The sequence below is a fragment of the Myotis lucifugus genome, unplaced genomic scaffold (assembly GCF_000147115.1).
Source record: "Myotis lucifugus unplaced genomic scaffold, Myoluc2.0 scaffold_532, whole genome shotgun sequence".
Taxonomy (NCBI): Eukaryota; Metazoa; Chordata; class Mammalia; order Chiroptera; family Vespertilionidae; genus Myotis; species Myotis lucifugus.
Window position 1 is genome coordinate 110,671 of NW_005871580.1, and position 15,835 is coordinate 126,505.

The window sequence follows — 15,835 nt, forward strand, 5'->3', positions numbered from 1 at the left end:
ACTTTAAGCAATAAAAAAATATATATATAAAAATAAAAAATAAAAAATAAAAAAATAAGAAAATAACAAAATGGTAATAAATATGTACCTATCAATAATCACTTTAGATGTAAATGGCTTAAATGCGCCAATTAAAATACATAGGTTAGAAAAAAAAACAACAAATTTACTTTCTCAAAAAGGCAGCAATATAAATTTGCCTCTCTTGATCTTCCCACACAAAGAATAACTCTTCATTGAGGACTCAGTAATCACAGAAATTGCTTACAGGTGACCTGAAATGGCCTGGTAGTTTGCCAGGTAAATAAGAAGACAGAGAAGGAGGATTGATTAACCACTGCTTCTCATTGATCTAGCTAAATATCATGCATGTTTTTATTTTTTTAAGGTTGGGTGTATATTTCGAACCATTGCTAGAGGATGAACTTCTAAACTCATTGGGGAAAAAGTACAATAAGACTGCAGCTCAGGTTGCTTTGCGTTTCAACATCCAGCGAGGGACAGTTGTCATTCCTAAAAGCTATGACCCTACAATGATCAAAGAAAACCTTCAGGTAAGAGAATTGCTTCTGAAAATGTAAAAAATAGGATATTTTTTATTCAAAGAATTTTGTTTAGACTAAGAAGAAACTTGTAATGCCTTCATATTTTATTTTATAACAGCTCCCTGACCCACTCTGCTGATATCTGCATTTAATTTTACCTGAATTTGAAACTATTGCTAGCACTTTGAGGAATGCTTTGCTGATTGTACATTACAGGCATACTTCAGAAATATTACAGGTGCCATCCTAGACCACCAAAATAAATCGTGAATTGCAATAAACTAACACGAATGTGTTTGCTTTCCCAGTACATATAAAAGTTATGTTTCACTATACTATCTATTAAGTAGTATTATGTCCAAAAAGGGTACATACTTTAATTTAAAAATACTTTATTGCTAAAAAATGTTAACCAGCATTCAAGACTTCAGTGAATCGCAATTTTTTTGCTGGTGAAGGGTCTTGCCTTAATGTTGATGGGCTAAAATTCTAAAAATATTAGAATGGTGGTTGCTGAAGGGTGGGGTGGCTGTGGCAATTTCTTACAATAAAAAAACAATATTTCCCATTTTGATTAACTCTTCCTTTCATAAACAATTTCTCTGTCATCTGTGATGCTGTTTAATAGCATTTTTACCCACAGACCTTCTTTCAATATTGGAGTTAATCCTCTCAGGCCCTGCTTTATGAACTAACTTTATGTAATAATCTTTTGTCATTTCAACAATATCGACAGCATATTCACCAGGAGTAAGTTTCATCTCAAGAAACCACCTTCTTTGCTCATCCATAAAAAGCAACTCATCGTTCATTCAAGTTTTATCATAAGATTGCAGCAATTCAGTCACATCTTCAGGCTCCACTTCTGATTCTAGTTCTCTTGCTATTTCCACCACATTTGTGATTATTTCCTCCACTGAAGTTATCACTGAGGGTTGGAATCAACTTCTTCCAAACTCCTGTAATGTTGATATTTCTACCTCTTCTCATGAATCAGGAATGTTCTTAAAGGCATCTACAATGTGAATCCTTTCCAGGTTTTCAATTTACTTTGTCCAGATCCATCAGAAGAATCCCTACCTATAGCAGTTATAGCCTTATGAAACATATCCTATCTAATAAAAGACAAAAAGGGTAATTAACCGTACCTCTGCTACACTTCCCATGGGCTAATTAGGGCGATATGCAAATTAACTGCCAACAAAGATCTCGGTTAACCACCAACAAAGATGGCGGTTAATTTGCATATGTAAGCACAATGATGGGAGGCAAAAGGGGAAGGACAAAAGAACAGTGATCAGAAACCCTGGCAGCAGGCAAGAGCCGCGTGGGGGCCGCCTTGCCTGCGGCCCTGTGATCGCATGGCGATCGGAGGGAGAATGAGCCGGAGCCCAAGCCGGGCGGACCGGTGGTCGCCATGGTGATTGGAGGTAGAGAGAGCCGCATCGGGATCGGAGAGCCGGGGCGTAGCCGAGGCGGCACCCCGGCACCCCACCACCTGACATGCAAAGATCAGGGATGAAATGACTTTTCCCAACCACATCTGCAAATATCCTCGGGAAGTCATCACTGAAGAGTTCACAACAACTCTCTTACTTGGCAAGGAAGAAAACAGTTGGCAACGGAAACAATCCCTTACATCAAAGTTAAGGTCCCTCTGAGTAAAAATGAATATTTCCAAAGTAAAAGAGGGAGCAGGCAAAAATAATAGGTTCTTATGACTTCCACTGAAGTTTGAGCATATGACAGAGTCAAAATGAACATACAAATTAAAACAGACAGTGGACATTCAAGTGACCCAAATCAACTGTCACTGTTTGTCCCAATAGCAGCAATGCTTATGTGATAATATAGTTTAACAAACATACAAAACAAGTCACATGATAAGAGAGGTTCGGCTTCTAATGTAAATTGAATATGTCCTTTAAAAATTCTCATGTCCTCCCCTCTGACTATAATTCTTAATTTTCCAATCAGAAAATTACCCCAGGTGATCCAGTAACATGTAGAACTCCAGTAACCTAACTTATTTAAAAAAACAAACATCCCAACCATTTTTAAAATATTTAAATTGATATTTTAGGGTTAAAATTATAGAAGATATTTAGATCCAAATATATTTTCTGAATAGAAAACATTTCAGTTTTTGATTTAAAAAAAATAAACATAAAAAAATATATGTGACACATTTTCAAAGGAACTCTCAATTAGTACCTTTCCCTCTAACTTTCTTCTAATTAAGAGAATCTATGGAGTTCCCTATACTGCACAAGTTTTAATGAAAGAAAATAAGACTTTCTAAGAGCATCAAATACATGTTTTCTTATTTACAAACATTTTTACTCTTCTCTCTCTCTCTCTCTCTCTCTCTCTCTCTTTAAAATATATTCTTACTGATTCAGAGAGGAAGGGAGAGGGAGAGAGATAGAAACATCAATGATGAGAGAGAATCATTGATTGGCTGCCTCCTACACGCCCTGTACTGGGGATCAAGCCCACAACCCGGGCATGTGGCCTGACCTGGAATCAAACTGTGACTTCCTGGTTCATAGGTCGATGCTAAACCACTGAGTCACACCAGCCCGGCTCAATTCTTATTTATAAATTCATTCCAAGGACATATACAGCTTGAACAGCTTTGGAAGTAGTTTCAAAAAAAACTGGCTTTTAAGTAAAAAGAAAACAGTTATAGAAGAAAGTTTAAATTAAAAGGAAAAAAATTGTTTTAATTTATTCAAGAGTGGGAACATCCTCCATGAAAATGTGTACCTTGACTGTGGATGGCTGGGTGGCCTTATCACACCTTAGGAATTCAATTGCTTTTTACAATGAAAAGAAAGAGAGTTTCATCTCATTTCTCTCCCAGGGTAGATGTCTGTCAATAGAAGGTGGACATCAATAAAAGGAGGGGCTTGCACAATCAATCCAGAAAGTCAGCAATCTATGAATAATCCAGAACCGAGTATTTATCTCCTCTGCCTCACATCCTCCCTCCCAGCCAGTGAGCAAGATAATTACTCTCAAGTCAAGCTAAGTGGCCCCCAGTCACAGTGGCCCAATGCTGACATACAAAGCATACAAATAATTCTCACTCTGGCATAAAAGTGACAACTTTCTTGGAAGAACAGCAGATACTGTAAATTTCTCAAAGTCTTCCTGAAACATTTTTTATTTTTATTTTATTTTTTTAATATATTTTATTGGTTTTTTACAAAGAAAAAGAGAGAGGGATAGAGTGTTAGAAACATCGATCAGCTGCCTCCTGCACATCCCCAAGGTACATGCCCATGACCGGAATCAAACCTGGAACCCTTCAGTCCGCAGGCCGATGCTCTATCCACTGAGCCAAACGGGTTCGGCCTGAAACATTTTTTAAAGTAATTTTTACTTCTTTAGAAAAAATGCATACATGGCAAATTATCTGTAATAAAAGGCCCATTCTATAAAATTTTACCTGGTCCTACTCATATCTGCAATCATAACCATATTTACAGACAAATATATCTATACTAATAAAAGAGTAATATGCTAATTAGACTGGGAGACCTTTCCAGGAGACCTTCCAGATGTTCTTCTGGACAAAGCCATGATGGCAGGGCCGAGGTAGAGGCGGTTAGAGGCCAAGAGGTGAGGGCAGTTGTGAGTGATCAGGCTGGTGGAGGCAGGCCGTTGGGGGTAAGCAGACCAGCAGGGGGCCAGTTGGTTGGTTCAGTTGGATGTTTTAGAACTTTAGGGGGGGCACTTTGGAGGGACCAGCCCACCCGGCGAACAGTTTGAGTGACCAGGCCTTTGGAAGGGAAAGTTGGGGCAATCAGCCAACAGGGGGGGGGCAGTTTGGGGTGATCAGACGGCAGGGGGGGGCATTTGGGGACAAGCAGGCCGGCAGCAGGGGGGGGGTGGCAGTTGGGGGCGAGCAGGCCAACAGGCAGAGTGGTTAGAGGCAATCTGGCAGGCAGGCAGGCAGGTGAGCGGTTAAAAGCCAGCAGTCCCGGATTGCAAGAGGGATGTCCAACTGCTGGTTTAGGCACGATCCCTATAAACTAGCAGTAGGATATCCTTCGAGGGGTCCCAAATTGAAGAGGGTGCAGGCCAGGCTGAGGAACACACCCTCCCCGGTGCACGAATTTCGTGCACCGCACCACTAGTTTCTTAAATAATAAGACTTGAAAGTCAAAATTACTCCTGGACCCATAAGCTGCAGAATGGATGTTGTGTTAGCAGGCCTGAAAACATTAATATCACTGTACATCTCCATCAGAGTTCTTGAGTGACTGGGTACATTGTCATATTTTGAAATAAATGTATTGTTTTTCTGAACAGTAGATGTCAACAGTGGGCTCAACACATTCAGCAAATCATGATATCATCCCAGCTTTGTTTTTCCAGAGTAGATTTAGCATAATACTTAAAATTCTAGTTTTTCAAAATGTTAAATGACCGTTTGCTTCAACTTAAGGATACCAGCTGCATAGACAGTCATCCCTATTCCAATGCTGGAGTTGAGGTCATGTGACAAACAGCCCTACTAGATGGTGGAAGGGAAGTTCATAAAAGGAAAAAGTGGGATTCTGTTATTAGCCAAGAGAAGAAAGAATACTAGACAGTAATATCAACTACCGTCAGTATTTTAACACTTTCCCAAATACCTCACAGTAAAATTCATTGACACTGTTTTTAGCCATCTTAAAAGAGAGAGCCACTGCATGACTAATGTGTAGGCTCATCAAATTTTTTTAAAAAAAAACAACTACAAATTATGCCCTGGCTGGTTTGGATCAATGGATTGAGTATCAGCCTGGGGATGGAAGGGTCCCAGGTTTGATTCCGGTCAAGAGCTTGATTCCCGATTCTGGTCAGGGGCTCATGTGAAGGCAACCAACTGATGTGTCTCTCTCACATCGATGTTTCTCTCTTTCTCTCCCCTTCCTTTCCACTCTCTCTAAAAATCAATAGAAAACTATCCTTAGATGAGGATTAACAAAAACAACAACAAAAACTACAAATTTTGAGGTATCTGAAACAAAAGTGTTCATGGATTCAAAACTTTACTGTTCAGCCCTGCCAGTGTGGCTCAGTGATTGAGCATCAACCTATGAACCAGAAGGTCACAATTTGATTCCATTCAGGGCACATGCCTGTGTTGCGGGCTCAATCACCACTGCAGAGCATGCAGGAGGCAGACAATCAACAAGTCTCATTCATCACTGATATTTCTCTACTTCCCCCTCCCTTCCTCTTTGAAATCAATAAAAATATTTTTTAAATAATGAGAGAAGTGATTAAAAGGACAAAACAAACGTTTTTTGAAAGTACAAAAGCAAATTTAGAGATAAGGGAATATTTTTAAGTGTACAAAGACTCAAGTCCAGAATCAAAAGTTCAGCATCTTATCCAGAAATAATAAGAATTCTTCAGATGTCCTGAACATACACTGTTTCACAGCATTTAAAATTTTTTGTAAGATGTCCCTAGCAGAATTATCTTAAGACAAAGAAGCAGAAGAGAATTCCTGCTCCCCTTCCATTAGGTGGACCCCCAGCACTACACCAACTCCTCTTAGACATTTTCAGAGATGTTCATAAATCTTAGAAGGTTTCCAATTGCTGGACCCACTCCATAATCCCAAGCTTGACCCATTTTCTATCTTTTTAAACATCTGTCTTTTATTTCTGTTATTTCAGATCTTTGACTTTTCTCTCACTACAGAAGAAATGAAGACCATCGAAACCTTGAATAGAGATGTCCGCTTAGCGGGTCAGCTCAGGTGAGCTCCTAGGGATCCTTAATCAGGTACCACCCAGCAGTGTTAGATTGAAAAGCATCACCAAGTGGGCTCTTATGAACCTGGACCTATGTCCCCAGAAAGCACAAGGCTAAAGGCCACTGAGCAGTATATTCTGAATATTAAATTGGTCTGGGTAAATTACATTCATTCTAGGAACTCCCTGTAAATCTACATTTTTATTTAAAAGTAGATTTCTGGCATTTATATCACATCCTATGACAGGTTAAGGCATGGCAGGCTAAAGACCTTAAGAAGAATTTAGTCATAGTGTATAAATAATACAATTCAAATTAATACAATCACACCACAATTATTCAAACACCATATGTATTTCTTCCTAAAAATCAAAGTGATGCATGAATCAATAAAAAATACTTCCTGAGACAGATACATAGGAGTGTAGTAGAAAGAGCATCAAGTTGAGAGCCAAGAAACTAGTTTTATTTTATTTATTGTTGACACTATTACAGATGTACTCATTCCCCCCTTTACCCACCTCCACCCAGCTCAGACCGCACCCCCTCCTCTCTCTGGCCATCACCCTACTGTTGTCTGTATCCATGGGCTATGTATATATGTTCTTTGACTAATCAAGAAATTAGTTTTAGATGAATGCTCACCTATAAGATTTGAAACTTCTAGTTCCACCATTCTAGCTCCATCCATCTACAAGTAAAATTCCTAACACTTCTTCAAATGTTGCCAGATTCGGTTATTTAATGGGGTAGCCCTTTATTCTCTAAACAAGAGGCCCGGTGCACAAAAATTTGTGCACTCGGGGGAGAGGGGGGTCCCTCAGCCCGGCCTGTGCCCTCTCGCAGTCTGGGACCCCTCAGAGGATGACTACCTGCTGGCTTACCCCTGCTCCCTGGGGTATTGCGCCTAATCTGGCAATCAGACATCCCTCTGGCAGCCCGGCAGCTCTCGGGGGATGTCCACTTGCCAGCGGGGAGCAGGTCTAAGCTGCAGTCTGACATCCTTAGCACTGCTGAGGAGGCAGGAGAGGCTCCCACCACCACCGCTGTACTGGCAGCCATCAGCCTGGATTGTGGCTGAGCAGAGCTCCTCCCATGTGAGAGTGTCCTGACGCTCCTGTATTGAGCGTCTGTCCCCTGGTGGTCAGTGTGTGTCATAGTGACCAGTCATTCCCAGTCTTTCTGCTTTTAGGGTCAGTTTGCATATTACCTTTTTACTATATAGGATAGAGGCCTGGTGCCTGGGTGGGGGCCGGCTGGTTTAACCTGAAGGTTGTCCCGAATCAGGGTGGGGGTCCCGCTTGGGTGCCTGGCCAGCCTGGATGAGGGGATGATGGCTGTTTGCAGCTAGTCACACCCCCTTCATGGTGGGGGTCCCCACTGGGGTGCCTGGCCAGCCTGGATTTGGGGCTGATGGCTGTTTTCAGGCTGCATGCACCCCCTTTAGGGTAGGGATCCCCACTGGGGTGCCTGGCCAGCCTGGATGAGGGGCTGCTGGCTGTTTTCAGGCTGCCTGCACCCCCTTCAGGGTGGGGGTCCCGACTGGTGTGCCTGGCCAGCCTAGATGAGGAGCTGATGGCTGTTTTCAGGGTGGCCACACCTGCTTTAGGGTGGGGGTCCCCAATGGGGTGCCTGTCCAGTCTGGCTGAGGGGCTGAGGGTTTTCAGGCTGCCCAAGCCCGCGGGTGACTGAAGCTCCCAGCCTCTCCTTTTTTTTTTTATTCTGGGATTTATTTACCTTCTGTAATTGAAACTTTGTTGCCGCTCCATCTCCGAGGCCACGGCCTGCTAAAAGCAGGTATCTGGGGTTTGTTTAGCTTATATAATTGCAACTTTGTGGCTTTTGGAGCAAAGAGCCCGGCCGCGGCAGGCGGGGAACATTTGCTTCCTCCATCACTGGAGCAAGCAAGCCTTCTTTTCGATTCAGCTGCATGGCTGCCGAACGCCATCTTTGTTGGCATTTAATTTGCTTATCTCGCTGACTAGCCAATGGGAAGCATAACGGAGGTATGGTTAATTTCAATCTTTGTCTATTGTTAGATAGGATATTATCGGTCCTTGAAAATAAAAAGTGAATACACACACATGGTATGTATTTACATACACACAATTTTTTCTTCTTAATCATTCTTTATTAATATTATCAGTTCTTCAGATAACCTGAATAGTCATCTTCTCTTTACAATCTTCTCTTTAAGTGAGCAATATAAATGCTCATAAAAATAATTCATATACTTTGGATACTTTGGACCCCAAGTATTTCAAGAGTCAAAAACTACTGTCACTACCTTAATATCAAATTTCTGAATCCATTTCTGAATGAATAAAATAGCTTCCTACTGTGAATTTTCCAGGGGAAAAAATTTTGACATCTAACCGCAAGAATGAAAGAATAAACAAACTCAGAAATAAAAAACATGTATGTTAATTAATAGCTTTTGATAATAAAGGGTTTCCATTGAATAAATATTAAATTAGGAAGAGATAGTTGGATGTAGTCAGTCCACCAATGTACTGATTATTTTTATAGACAATTAGTTGGTAATATTATTTATTCTGACATTTGAAATGTTTAATACCTAATTCTAGATACAGTGAAAAAATAAGTCATCATACCAGGAATAGAAAAATCATCAAGGAGAAACAAATATTAGGCCCCGTGTGTCGAAAAAATGTATTATTTAGGCATGTTGGGCCATGAGTCTTTTTTGTTTTTCATCCAGTTTATTCTTGACTGGATTTCACAGCCTTTTTCTGTTTTAATTTAATTTGTATTTTATTTTAATTTATATTTTAATTTTTTAAATTAAATCTTTATTATTGAAAGTATTACATATGTCCCCTTTCTCCCCCATTAATCTCTTCTAGCCTGCCCTGGCCCCTGCCCCAGGCCTTCACGACCCTATAGTCTGTGTCCATGTATATTTTAATTGAAAGCTCATAGTACTTGTATGATGACTACTATGCTATTGCTATTTAAGAGACAGGTTCAACATCATCACTGTCATCATTATAGCAGAAACTTCCTTTGCTGGTCATCACCTTCTAGATCTCAAACTATCAACTCTCAGGAGGCCTAGTGAGAAGGGGGAGGAAGCACTGTACTGAGAAGAGGGTGACCTTGCTTGGTGACAGCTGTGAAGAGAAGTGCCTATGTGGTTCCGCTATCAGGACAGCAGAAGGGAGGGAGGAGTTGGAAAGAGGCAGGCTTCACTCACCTCCTGTGTTTTGGTTCTGAGCAAAATGTTGGTGTAGAGGCAACCAGCCCCCTCCATGCCCAAACACACACACTGAAACCTCCAGGGCATTCGTAAAAGTGCTGGCTTGATGAAACCTGGGAGGAGGTGGGTAAGAAACCTAAGGAATGATTAACAGAGAGAGGGAGTGGTCGCTGAAATACTCAGAAGATGCTAGTAACACATACAGCTGTGTGACTTTGGAATGAAAGTTTTTCCCTTGCTTTGGCAGGTTTTCTGGTCATCCTGAATATCCATTCCATGATGAATACTGACTTCAGAGACCTCCTGCACTTATTTTTCCCTGCGTGTGTACCATGACCTTTGGCTGGGTGATTCCCCCACACTTGGAAGTGAAAAGGGTTTTACTACCCTCAGATGAAGTGGCGATGAGCTTAACTTCTGTATAAGAGAAGTGACTTTGACTTAGCTAAGTTGAAGAAAAAAATGTTTAAATCTGTTGAAATAATAGTTGGGAATTAAATAATTAAATTGTCAGCAAAGCCATAATGATTTGCTGGTTGTGGGTTTCCATCACTTTTTATTCATTTTACCCAGCTTTAGGGATGGATAACTGCTAGTTTTCTCTTGCACGCTTTAAAGGGAACGAGCTTCAACATAACTGGTGATCACACTTACTGCCTATCACTCCTGCTCCCATGTATCATACAACCAGCATTATGCAAAATGGCTTCAGACTATCAACATTCACATATAAAACCCTGTATTGTAAGACAGTCCGAAGATAACTATTTTAAAAGAAGGCTTTTAATAACATACTGAAAAAAGCTTTATAAAATTTTTAAAGTATGTCTGGGATAACTGTGTCAATTTCAATGTAGCAAGTTCCAAAGATCACTGGTAATTTTACTCTAAGGTTTTCAAAGTGAATAAGAAGATTATTAGAATTCTACAAGAGAAATATATCTATTTTTAATTAAACTAAAGCAATATATTTTATTCATTTATATCGGGTCACTTTCACAGAGCAAGAGAGGTCTTTAAAAAGTATTTGTCCACAAAATTCTTTTAAAAAAATTAAAATTATTTGTCCAAACCGATTGCTTATAATCTTCAATGACCTGAAAATATATACTTCTGAGAAATTATCACTTTAAAAACATTTGATCTGTACTCATTATTTCCACTGATTCTAATATTAATATTTATAATGCTGTGCTCTGGAAAATGTATTGTTCACAAATATTAATAAACTATGGTAACTTACTCCACCACATGGATCTCCATTTTGTTCTGCGGGTAGTGGGCTGGTCATCTGAATTCAATTCAACTAAAATAACCTTGATCAAGTTCCTATTACAAATTTAGCACTGGGAAGAGAGGGAAGAAAAAGGAGAACAGAAACGAAAATGAAAGAACAGAAACTTGAGTCCTGATCTCAGTTGTCAAATCACTTCAAAGTATTTTGAGAGGGCTGGGGTGGAGGAGGGACCATACCTATCAAACCATTTTTTTAAATTGATTTTTAGAGTAAGAGGAAGAAAGAGGGGGGTGGGGGGAGAGAGAGAGAGAGACATCAATGTAGAGTCAAACATTGATCCACTGCCTCCTGCATGACCCTAATGGGGATCAAACCTGCAACCTTGGCATTTCATCTGACTGAGAATCATACTGGTGACCTCTCAGTTCTTGGGACAAAGCTCAACCAACTGAGCCACAGCAGCCAGGACTCAAACCATTTTTTAAAAACAGGCAATGGAATAAGTTCCCCACCATTTCTCAGAGAAAAAATATAAATTTCTAAAAATTGGAAGAGGGGAATCCTCACTTAGTCATAACAGAGATGCTGGGGATAGAAAACAGAAAGGTCAAGAAAGAGTGACAGTCTGATATGAGCTTCTGCATGTCACTTCTTCCTCCACTCTCACTCCTCTCAAGCTTTCCATTTATTTTGGGGTGAATTGTATCCCCAAAATTTATATGTTGAAGTCCTAGCTCCCAGTACCTCAGAATGTAACCTTATTTCGAAATAAGGCCATTGCAAATGTAAATAGTTATGATAAGGTCATTGGGGTGGACCTTAATCCAATATGAAGGTATCCTTATAAAAAGGGGAAATTTGGATACAGATACTCAAACAGAAAAAATGCCATGTGCAGAATGAGGCAGAAATCTGGTTGATGCTTTCACAATAAAGGAACCTCAGAAGTTTACAGCAACCAACTAGAATAGTGATGGCGAACCTTTTGAGCTCGGCGTGAGAGCATTTTGAAAAACTGTAACTTAACTCCGTTGCCATGTCACATATAGAAATTTTTTGATATTTGCAACCATAGTAAAACAAAGATTTATATATTTTTTAAATAAATCTTTACTGTTCAGATTATTACAGTTGTTCCCCTTTTTTCCCCCAATAGCTCCCCTCCACCCAGTTCCCACCCCACCCTCTGCCCTTACCCCCCACACTGTCCTCATCCATAGGTGTACGCTTTTTGTTGCCAGGTCAAAGATCATACACATGGAAAATGTAGCTATTTCCATCCGCAACGTGTCCCTGTGCTCAGAAAGGTCTCTCACGACTTGATCACGCTCTACTCAAAAAGGGTACGGAGACACGTAACGGCTTTTTAAAATAATGTATCCTCTGATGTTTAAAATGAGGATTTCGCTACCAAAAGTGAGGAGAAAGCAACACTACAGCTGCTCTCGCCCCTCTAGCCCTTCAGGTGATAGTTGTACGTGGGGCTGCGAGCTGGTTCATGGGCCGTCGACGAAGCTGTCTGAGCGGCTTGCTTGGTTCCGCAGGCTTCCCAGGGGCCGTCACAGCCTCGCAGGGGCCATCGGAGCCTTGCAGGGGCCGTCGCAGCCTCACAGGGGCCATCACAGCCTCATGCAGCCTCACAGGGGCCGTCACAGCCTCGCAGGGGCCGTCGCAGCCTCACACAGTCTCACAGGGGCTGTCGCAGCCTCACAGGGGCCGTCCCAGCCTCGCAGGGGCCGTCGTAGCCTCACAGAGGCCATTGCAGCCCCACATGGGCTGTCACAGCCTTGCAGGGGCCGTCGCAGCCTCACGCAGCCTCTCAGGGGGCGTCGGAACCTCACGCAACCTCGCAAGGGGCATCACACTCTCGCAGGGGGCATCGCAGCCTCACACAGCCTTGCAGGGGGCACTGCAACCCACGTTGGGGTGAAGGTGCGAGACAGAAGTTCCTCTCGCTGTCTCTCTTGCTGCTCCCTTGCGTATCGCTGATGCTGTAAGTTTCTGAGAGCAGTCTGCAGGTGCTGGACATCATATTTTAACTAGTCAACATGAAGTTTGGCATTCTGTCTTTTGTTGGGAGGCTCCCTGCTGGACAAAATCTCCAGATGTTCTAGCTGGCTGAATATCTGGTATGCTTTGCTTGGATTTCGTTTTCTACTAAGTGCACAGACCACTTTTCTGCCATCTCCCGGCATCCCATGTGAGACTGAATCTGGTGGACCTGCTTGTGCGTTTGCTGGTACACCCGGCCCAGCCGGGTCCGGCTCCGGCTTCCTCCGAACCTGATTCTGCTTCTTGAGTGTGTCCCTTATGGATGCCAGGAGTTGAAATCTGCAGTTTGTTGAGTTAGGCTGCAAAAGCGCAGGTGGTTCCTTTTGTGCCACTGGCACACCTTGGGTGAGGATGTAAATTGAGTAGGGTGGGATCTCAGAGAATCACCAGGGCGGAGCAAACAGCAATGGTTGTTGTCAGCATCTCCGTGACTCCTCGCCTCTCCACAACTCCGCGTCTCCGTGTCCCTGAGTGCCAGTGAGCTTCTCCGCGAGAAAGCCACCCTCACTCTCCGACCCGCTGAAAGACAGTCCCACCTCTCCCCGTACGGGTCTGGGACCTCAGAATCCCGCCCCAAACAAGCTCAGTGGATTCAAGAGCTTGTAACCCCTTCCGATTGAAAAAAAACGCGCATCCAGTTGCAGCCCGCCTGGCTCGCGACTCCGTACCTCTGTTCTTGGTGCCTCTGCACCTCCTACTCAGTCTCAATGAGCTTCTTTCTTTCCTTCCAGTTGTAGAACTTCCACTGGGCCAGCTTTCCCATGGTTCTGGATGATAGCTGTTTTGTCTTATAGTTGGTAGTTTCAATGTTGTTGTGGGAGGCAGCATGCACAGGTCTATACCTTATGCCGCCATCTTGGTTCCTCCTATCAGTATTTTGTTAATGCTGGACCAATTAAATAGGTCATTAATTTTTTCTTCCACTGAATTCTTTTATCAACTCTCAGTGAATTAAAACACCCTGATGACCATTACATGACAGCGGTTCCCCTTCTGCCTGGGTTCCTTGGGCTCTGGCGCAGCGGCCATGGGGACAAGTCGGCCAAGATTTATATTTCTGATATTTATTTTATATGTTTAAATGCCATTTAACAAAGAAAAATCAACCAAAAAAATGAGTCAACGTGTCACCTCTGACACGCATGTCATAGGTTCGCCATCACTATATTAATGAAGCATCCATCTTATATAAAAACTGCTGTTTGAAATTTTAACCCTGCTATTTCTGGCTTCTGTAGATGCTTGCTGGCTTAAATAATAAGGAGAATAAGACTACTCCCATTTCAGAGAAGCCATTAAACCTTCTCCAGACGAAGTTATCAGTGCTGGCGTCAGGCCAACCCTTTGGGCAAGGTCTCAAAGCACCAGCACATAGGGCCCTTTAAGAACTTGCAAAGGGAACCGGAAAAACCCCATATTTGGGAGACAAAGAAGGTAAGATCGTATAAATATGAGAACCTTCATGTGTGAAGACACACAGAATTTGAGAAACAGTTTCCTCTGGACCCGCGCATAATAAAATGTAACTCCATCTCTCTAAGCGTTGCTTGGTTCTTCTCCAGTTTTTCTATAACACTAAAAGTTCAGGAAGAGGCATGGACCAGATTCCCCCTAAGAGCCCTCAGAAGGGACAATCTCTGCTGACACCTTCATCTTGGACTTTTGGCCTCCAGAACTGTGAGATAATATTTTTTGTTGTGTGGCTCAGTTAAGCATCATCCTGTGCACCAAACAGTTGCCGGTTTGATTGCCGGTCAGGGTACATGCCCAGGTTGCAGGCTCAATCCCTGGTCATGGTGTGTGTGGGAGGGAGCCGGTCAATGTTCTCTCTCACATTGATGTTTCTCTCTCTCCCCCTCTCCCTTTCTCTTAAAAAACAACAAACCAAAAACAATAAAAATATATTTTGAAATGAAGAAATTTTTGTTGTGTATGTCTCCCAGTTTGTGGCACTTTATTACAGCAGCCCTAACAAACTAATACACCATCCCTCTGTCATGATTTCCAGCCTCTCCAACTGAAGTCAACGATAAAAATCACCTGACTTAGTCTAAGCTTTGCTGAGCTCAGGCATTGCTGACCAATACTTTTGACCCTCCTGGGGACTTTTGTAATCCCAGAGATGTTTATTAACCCAAATCAAACTCCAGTCTAATAAGAGGCCTCTGACATGCTGTGGAGTAAGGTATGTCAATAGTGACATTAGCTGCGAGGAAAAGGAGAAGAGGCCAAAAGCATATGGTACTCATTGATCCAGAAAAACACAGGGACATGAGCAGCAAAGGATTTCTGCTCAAGCCCACAGAATATTTCTTGACTGACCTAATCCTGACTGTTCTCCAAAGGGACTGCCCTTGGGCACTATCTTCCATAGGCAATGACACTGAGGGCAGTGGAAGAGGCCATGAGAGGGACATAAACAATGATTCCATGCCTGAAGCTTTCAATACTTTGAGATGTGCACACTTTATGACCACACTTCTGGGAATGAATAAAGGATGAGCAAAATCATATTTCTCAGAGTTAATATTTCTCTGGAAGTCCCTAACAATTCCAGGCTGCTGATGGGGCTTCATTTTCTGATAGTTGTAGACTAGTAACTATGTTATGGCAGAATTACCAGGCAGCGGGAGGACAGACAAGCAGGCACTTGGAAGATTAAGAAAAGGCACTTTATTTCTACCCCCAGCATTCTGGTTAAGGGGAATCAGTTCCCAAAGCTGAGCCCCAGCTTAGGTTCTTACTTTCCTTTTATACATTTCCAGGGCTTCCGGGTTTTGTTGGGGAATTTCCATTAAGCTGCCATTGCCAGGTGTAACAAGAAAGATTACACAAGTGGATCTGCAGTTATGGGGTTAAGCAAGAGAGAAAGAACATAAATGGACTGTTTTTTCCCTCCACAACTCAACCTGGATGTCGAGGGAGAGGGAGAGGGAGAGGGAGAGGGAGAGGGAGAGGGAGAGGGAGAGGGAGCGGGAGAGGGAGAGGGAGAAGGGTAAAAAGGGCTAATTCCAATGTAAC

General features: G+C 42.2%; 1 protein-coding gene across 1 annotated transcript in view; it reads left to right on the forward strand.

The window, feature by feature from the left end:
• Positions 1-9,815, forward strand: part of LOC102419360 (3-oxo-5-beta-steroid 4-dehydrogenase-like) — a 53,951-nt gene extending 44,136 nt beyond the window's left edge. The window contains exons 6-8 of the mRNA XM_006104011.3: positions 389-554; positions 6,227-6,309; positions 9,773-9,815. Coding sequence (XP_006104073.1) covers positions 389-554; positions 6,227-6,309; positions 9,773-9,815 — 292 coding nt within the window. The remainder of the gene's footprint in view (positions 1-388; positions 555-6,226; positions 6,310-9,772) is intronic.
• The last annotated feature ends 6,020 nt before the right edge of the window (positions 9,816-15,835 follow it).